The sequence below is a fragment of the Pyxicephalus adspersus genome, chromosome 8 (assembly GCF_032062135.1).
Source record: "Pyxicephalus adspersus chromosome 8, UCB_Pads_2.0, whole genome shotgun sequence".
Classification (NCBI taxonomy): domain Eukaryota; kingdom Metazoa; phylum Chordata; class Amphibia; order Anura; family Pyxicephalidae; genus Pyxicephalus; species Pyxicephalus adspersus.
This window is the reverse complement of record NC_092865.1, coordinates 66,861,688-66,869,653: the sequence shown is the minus strand read 5'-3', so window position 1 is coordinate 66,869,653 and position 7,966 is coordinate 66,861,688. Positions and strand designations below refer to the sequence as shown.

The 7,966-nt window shown below is 39.0% G+C and overlaps 1 protein-coding gene across 1 annotated transcript in view; it reads left to right on the top strand.

The window, feature by feature from the left end:
• Positions 1 to 7,966, top strand: part of ATG7 (autophagy related 7) — a gene marked incomplete in the record, with an annotated part of 195,049 nt that overhangs the window by 30,837 nt on the left and 156,246 nt on the right. Inside the window, 2 exon segments of the mRNA XM_072421005.1 lie at positions 5,475 to 5,669; positions 6,661 to 6,715. Of these exon segments, the coding sequence (XP_072277106.1) occupies positions 5,475 to 5,669; positions 6,661 to 6,715 (250 nt within the window).

Below are 7,966 nucleotides of genomic sequence, written 5' to 3'. Positions count from 1 at the left end.
TTCATCAGACTTTTTTCATCATCCACTCTATAATAAAGTCTGATGAAACAGAAGTTTCTGTAAAATGTGTCACTTTATTAGGATGCTGCAATTCATCCACTGATTTCTATATGCTTACTGACCAACATATCAATCACCTTCCTTGTAATTATGGTATAAAGTGTTTTGCTAGTCTTGAAATGAAGAGCAGAACAGCTGTAGAAAAGCTTGTTTGGTGATGTGTGTGTTATGTGATTATCAGGCAGAAACATAGGGCTGATTTATTAATGTTCTCCAATCGTGGACCAGATCGTTTTAATCGTGGACCAGATGTATTCCAGGTTTGCTGGATCATTCAGTTTCACTGATGTATCCTATCCATCCTTGGAGAACTTTAATAAATCAGGACCATAGAGACCATTCAGGGAAATACAATACTTACAATACAATTTATTTATTTATACAATATTATTTATTTATACAATACAATTTATACAATAAATAAAAATAAAAAAAAAATATAATACTATGTGTTATTACATGGCGCCATCTAGTGGCAGCTGATGTATTTATATAATGGAATCAACTTCTGTCCCTGTGAAAATGTAAGGGCTCTCCGGGACGCGGGACTGACTGCCGGAAAGCGGTACTGACAAGGCAAAACCGGGTCGGTAGGGAATTATACAGAAACGAGGTAATTAACAAGAAGTGCTGTTGTCACGTGACAGCAACTGGTCATATGACAGCTGTGGGTCACATGACTGCTGCACACCGGGAAGTAGCTGTGTGTAGAAGCTGCTGAGTAGGGGGAAAGACAACACTGAGTGAGCTGCTATGACACAGAGTGTGTGAGTCCGGTAATAAAACATTTCTTCCTCTATGTCTCATTCTCTGCTGGCTGATTCCTATTGCTCAGGCTGCATGTTATATTCTGCTTCTCCCCTGTCATGATAGGACTACACGTGCAGCAACTTTCAGGAGCCGCATTGCTTACAGTTACAGGTTGTCCAGATATTTTATGCTGCCTTCACATGCTGCAATATGGGATTTGTAGTTTGTTTTTTCATGTATTTATGTGAAGACAACAGGCATGCCAGTGATTTCTATCAGGCTGCAATCTGATTGGTTGGGAAATGAAACCTGGATGATGTTTAGCCAATCAGATTGCGGCATTTGAGTAATGATCATGAAGGATCACATTGTGCTAGTACCAAGCTAATTTTCTCTAATAATGTGTTAGATCTTTCATTTTCTTTTATTGTGTATTTTAACAGGACAGATGTCACAGCCCTCATACCACATTCAGCTTCATTATGGTGCATTAAAGCGGAACTAAACTCAGAAATGTCACTTTACATAAAAGGATAGACAAACCTATCATGTAGGGTATAACATTCTGTTGTTTTTTTTTTTGTTTTTTTTAAGTGCACCACCCTATTTTTAAATAAAAAAGTGTGCAGCACCTCCCCCTAATTCTATTTAATGAATGGGAGCGCTAAGCCTCCCGGGATACCTACGTCACACATCCGGGAGGCTCTGGGTGCTCATTCTGCGCATGCCTGAGATGCTTGAAGGAGCTTGGATGAAAGATGCCAGGATGATGCGGGACCCAACGCAGGACACCCCCGGATGGATTGGGCTGCCCTGCGGGATTGAAGGTATTTTTAAGGGCTTGTTCAGAGCTGTGGTAAAATCGTGCCAGTGTCACCACTCCTGGACACCTACTATACACGGCTAAGTATCCGGGATCACAAAATAACATCGGGTTTCTGCAGGAATTTTCTCCTGCCGTTTTCTTTTTAAAGCCTAGATTAAAAAAAAGAAGCTTTAAAAAAAATATGCCTGTATAAGCTCTTTCCTGAGTTTTTATAACACTTCCGATTCCAAGTCTATGGAGATAGCTCACCGCCCCTGGGTACTGCATTGTGCTTCAAGAAAACCACATTAGCAGATGTATTCGGTCCAATAGTAATTGTTTTTTAGTAGTGGTTTTGAGTGGTAAAATGTTGTAAAAACCTCAGGTGTGTACAAGCTGTAAGGCAGCCCAATCATTTTAATGGCACCACAATTGATTAAAGATCAGACTTGCTGCTGTTTTTATCCTGCAATGCGTATTAGCACATTGTGGTGCATTGGGGCTCGCTATAAAATAAATGGTAACACCAGGATCCTACATGTTCTCATTATTATTATTAATAAACATGATTTATATAGCGCTAACATATTACGCAGCAGTGTACATTAAATAGGGGTTGCATATTACAGACAGATACAGACAGTGACACAGGAGGAGAGGACCCTGTCGAGAGAGAGCTTACAATCTAGGAGGTGGGGGAAGTATGTATATAGTACTACATATTACTTGGGGCTACAAAGTACAATCATTTTAATTCTCATACTATATTCTCATACTATGTTCACTTCCATATGTAGCTTAGCATCATACAACCCCGGAGATTTTAGTAATAAATGTGGGGCCACCTTTTTTTGACCTGTTGGTAAAGCTATATGGCCGGCTGGTTATCAGGATGCAGCACGGCCCCTTTAATTAAGAATGAATGGGAGCGCAGAGCCTCTCAGGATGCATGACATAGGCTCTGAGTGCTCCTTCTGCTCATGCCCGAACATCTCAGGCATGCACAGATGGAGGTCTTTCATCAATAGGGAAAAAAATTGCCGATCTGACGCATGCGCAGTGGGGTCAGCAATTTTTTTTCCAATGCACATCACCAGATTTTGTGCCTGCACAGAAGAAGACAGATACTGGGACGATGTGGGACCCGATGGAAGATACCTCCTGACGGTTCTGCAAGATTAAAGTTAAGTGATTTTTTTTTTTTTGGGTTTATTTCCACTTTAATGGCTCATTCGCTAAGTTAGCACTCATTTCCTACACAGCGGGAGCTAGCATGTTAAGATCAGGAAGTCTGCCTTCTGTACTTTCTAAGACTAAGTTTGCATTTCATCTACCCTGTACTGTCTGCACCAATCACTCTGCTTAACTGTGCAAATAATCCTGAGGTACTTCACCTAAAGCAGTGATTTTTTTTTTTTTTTTTTTTTTGGTATGCAAACTTACTTTCCAACTTGTTTTGTGAGACCATCCTATGTAATGCTGTGTCACACATTATTACACTGGAAATTGCACAATGCTCTTTTTCTGTAAATAGTTCTTTCTTATTCTCAAATCATTACATAAAATGACTAAACCTCCTAAAGCAGAAGTAAACCCAAAACGAAAAAAAATACTCTTATCTTCAGTTCTAGAGATCAGTCTATCTGTCAGGAGGTTTCTTCCATTGGGTCCTGCGTCGTCCCGGTATCTTCTTTCTGCGTCACCCGGTCCGATACAGCGCAGGCTTGAGATTGAGTGACATAGATCAGGAAAAAAAACTTTTTATCTCACTGCGGCAATTTTTTTTTCTATTGATTTAAGGGTTTCTTGTGCGCATGCCCGAGCCTCCTGGGATGTGTGACATAGGTATCCCTGGAGGCTCTGCGCTCCCATTCATTATTGATCGCTGCAAAAAAAAGGTTCTTGCACTTAAAAAAAACAAACTTCACTTTTAATAAAAGGGTTGTCTATCCTTTTATGTAAAGTAAAAGTTCTGAGTTTCGGTACCTTTAATGTAAATCTTCAACCAAAATGTTGTTTTAGTGTCTTGGATAGAATAGAAAATTCCTTAAAACCACTGCGATGGTTTGTTTGCTGTCTTGTTGGGGAGAATGGGAGAATTCTCCATCCACACTCCATACAAAGATCAGAACCAGCCACCATCGCAGGGTGCTGGAGTGACCTGATCAGAGTGGCACCATTCCACGAATGTAAGATACACACCTGTACACACCAGGGTATTGAACGCATTAAAGCGGACTTAAAGTACATTTATTTTTTTTAAAGTGTATCCCCTCCACTTTTGTCTTTTTTGTGATAAAGCAGAATGGGAGTGCAGAGCCTCCTGGGATACTCAAACCGCTCATCTCAGTAGGTGAGATCAGGCATGTGCCGAAGGAGCTTCTTCAATAAGGGAAAAAAATGCCAATCTCGCGCATGCGCAGTAAGATCGACACTCTTTTGTTTCCTAATTACCGCAGGCTATTGTAGGCAAAAACAGAACGAAGAAGAAAGAAATTGGCAGCACCCCGCAGCAATATTCTTGTATTTATCCTTTGGTGTTACCTTTTGATACTGTTTATGCTATGAAAAAATGTTTTATTATTTAAATGTATTATTTATTTAAAATTTTTGTAGTAGTGATAGTAATCGTACAAAATTGCCATTACAAAAAGGTACACGGTGATAAAATTTATGTTCAAGGGGAAAAACAGAACAAAAAGGAAGAAATATAAATTTTTAATATTGCCCCAAATTCATCCATTTTGTTTGGACGCTGTCTTTGAATGTACACCTTGTATGTGCTGTCCTACCAATGTGGCTTTTTAAAGAGACCCTGTGAGACGCAATCCCCATGTAGCATTGAATAATGAAGCCACAGTGTGCAGCCGGGGACAGAGGCATACAACACTTCTAGAAGTATTGAATATTGAGAAGTGTGACAAGCAACACCTAAACAGAAGGAAAGTCATCATTAAGATTGTGTATAAAGGTAATCTAATAGACCCCATACAGCACTGAAATACTCCACCACTACAGTCCAGGCCTGAAATAATGCCTACACCTGTCTTCCACACATGCTTACACATTCTTCTAAAACCCAGAGACCCTAAACCCCCACACTTTTGTATTGACAAGTTGTAATAGTAATGTTGATTTCTGACCCCAGCTCCTTGCACCTATGTATGTTCTGCTTGGTTAGTAAAGCTTTCCACTATAGTAATGGCCAATAGAAATAAGCAGGAGGTGGGAGGGTACGGCACCCAGCACTATGTTCAAAACTTACCAGGGTCGGCAACCTGGAATCTGCGGTATCTGGGTTGCTAAGCTTTTTAGCATGCAGGTTTGTTCAGTCACCTGCAAAATTCAGCTCATAAATCTGTATGTCATCTTAAATGGTTCAAATGAAAGACAGGCTTACTTCAAATAAATATAGAGGGATTCATATTTTGCACCTCTTTGTTTTTCTGGTTTCTTTAATTACAGCTAGAAACAGCTAGAATTTGTGTTCTGGGAATATTTCCAAATACAACCACCACAGCACCTGTACACTTCATACCATATCATAAAATAGTACAAAGAAATTATTTCTACACATTTTACCATGTATGGCTTAACTTTGTTTTTTCATCACACAATATTTTTTTTTAAAGGCTTTGCTAAAATAACAAAAGGCTTTCTATTCCTAAAAACAACATGAGAAGGATATTGGGGTTTCCTGTTATAATGCCCTTACATAACCAGTATTGGTTTTAGGTGTGAATGTGAAGTGGAACTCATGGTAGCAGATGGCCCTCATGGCAAGAACTCATACATAAATAATTCTGAACTATGCTATAAAAAAATGCTTAAAAAATTGTTTTTTCATCCTTTCTTTCAGTACGTTGTGACCAAGTAATGGCATCAGAAACACACAACAGAGGTGAACAGCTGGCTTCTGGCATCACCAAGCTTCAGTTTGTCCCTTTCTCTAGTGCTCTTGATGCTGGGTTTTGGCATGAGCTCACGCAGAAGAAACTGAATGAATATCGACTGGATGAATCGGCCAAGGTCATCAAGGGTTATTATTATAATGGTAAGGATGTAGGTACAGTTTTTAATTGTATGAAATTGTCAGTTTTTTCATAATATAATTCTAATACTGGCATTGTCATGCTATTATTTGCTTGCTTCAAATCAAGACTAATCGTTTTGGTATAAAGAAAGTCCCATCAGCCGGAGCATGATATCAGGTCTGACCTACGTGTGATTCGGTAGAAATCCCAGGCCCTGGTAAAATGGGGAAGGATTGGGAAGAGGGCACCCGGTATACATATTGTTGGTTCCTATAGGTTGTAACTGCCTGCGCTATGCCAAAGTCAGCATACACAATCCATACAATGGAAGATGGTGTTGAGACTTTGTATAAAAAGTATTATTGATTGATGTGTTATTTCTCTAGTCTGTAAATACATATGGGTATATGGAGTCCTATTTACTGCTTATGCAGACCGTTCTTAATAAGTCTTCTAATTTGCTTGCATTTCCCTTCTCTTTCCATCTGACCAAATGTAATAGTTCATTTGTGAGGCTAATTGTTATACTAAAACCTTTGATTTGATATTGTAATCAAATACAGGTAACCTATAGAGGGGGAATCTGCAAGTCGCACCTCCAGTGGCATGCCCCCCTTTCTCCCATTTCATAATGCTGGATTCTGGCTGTGGGTGGCTCAGGCTCTAAGCACTACATTGTATGAAGGAAGACGGCATGGCAGGCACTCTGCCATACCCAGAAATATTGTGATTTTTCCAATTTGGAATCAGAGTGGGAGGGGGAAAGCACAGTATAGAGCCAGGATCAAGAGAAGAGGCATTTCTACTCGCACTATAGTTTCTTTAGAAAGAAAGCAAATACATTAGGCAGGTTTTTTATGTACCTACAATCTATTAAGTTTAAATCAACTGAAGGCTAAGTGGGTTTTAAGGTCGGTTTAACAGTATTAACTCAGAATATGTGCACTATATACAGTACTGTGCTGTGTTACAATTGTCCTAAATATTGTCTTATAAATATGGTCTTTTCAGGAGATCCTGCTGGTCTTCCAACTCGTCTAACCTTGGAATTTAGTGCCTTTGATATGTAAGTTTTAAATATCTTATATGTTTATTTTTTTACATTTGTATCTTTTATTTTTAAAAATCTCAGATTTTTTAATATCAAGCACCAGCCAGCTTGCTAGAACGTTCCAGGGGGTGCTAAAAGGTTTTTTATGCTTACGTGCTGTTCCACTTATTAAAGTTCAACACACACATCAAGAACACACTTGGGATGTCAGTTCTTAAGTTTCTTTATTCCTGCTGAGGTATTGCCACTGAATACTGTTCTACTGCTATTTCTTCCAAATTATTGTAAATCAAACCTCTTTGTAAGGTTTGGATACAGGAATCAGATGGAGCAAAGTTTGATTAGTAGAGTGGATAGTATATGCACTCAAACCCCATATTCTTTAAAACATTAATTGTTGTTTCAGTGTATGCAAGAGAACATCTTGTACATTATGCAGTTTGTGGTACTGAACTGCCCACAGCCATCCCCATTCATTCCTAATGGACTGTCATGGCTGAGACTCTACATAAAGTGGTTCAGGGGTTTGAGGAAGCCATAATGGCAACAAAATCTGACCACCAGTCTGAACATAGTCCTGATGTTCTCCTCTTCTGAAGTTAGTCATCAAATACCTTCTTTATCCCCAAAGATGCTTGCCTCAAGATTGCCACTGTAAGGACTGTTGTTTGGCTTTTGGAATATAATGATGTAACCCTATTTGATCAACAGTGACTATTCATTTCAATAATATATGTTATACACACACAGTGGTACCTTGGTATAAGTCCTTAATCCGTTGCAGATCCTTGGACTTATGCCAAACAGGACTTATACCAAACAAATTTTTCAATAATAGGAAATAAAAGGAAAATGAATACTCCGTTCCCATGAAAAAAAATCCTATTGTTATTGGCATATTATACATTGATGGGGCTGTATTAAATAATTTAAACACAGCTTAATACTAAAATACTAAAAATACAAAAGCAATTAGATGAAATAAATGAAAATGTAATCTCACTTGCTGAGAAGAATCGAGTGCCTACTAGGATGTTGCTGAGAAGGGAGGAGGAGATGTTTTGTAATTCACAGAGAGATATATCCTGGTTGCTCACTGAGCGGTAGGAGCTGGGGTACTGAAGCTCGTAGGCAGACGTGGCTTTGTCTCGAGAGAGGTAAATAAGGCTAGCACGTGGTGTTATTATTCGTTTTGTCCCTTATAAGTTCTAGCACAAAGGTTGTATACCAAGCAAAATTTTTCATGTTCAAACAGGACCAAGTTGG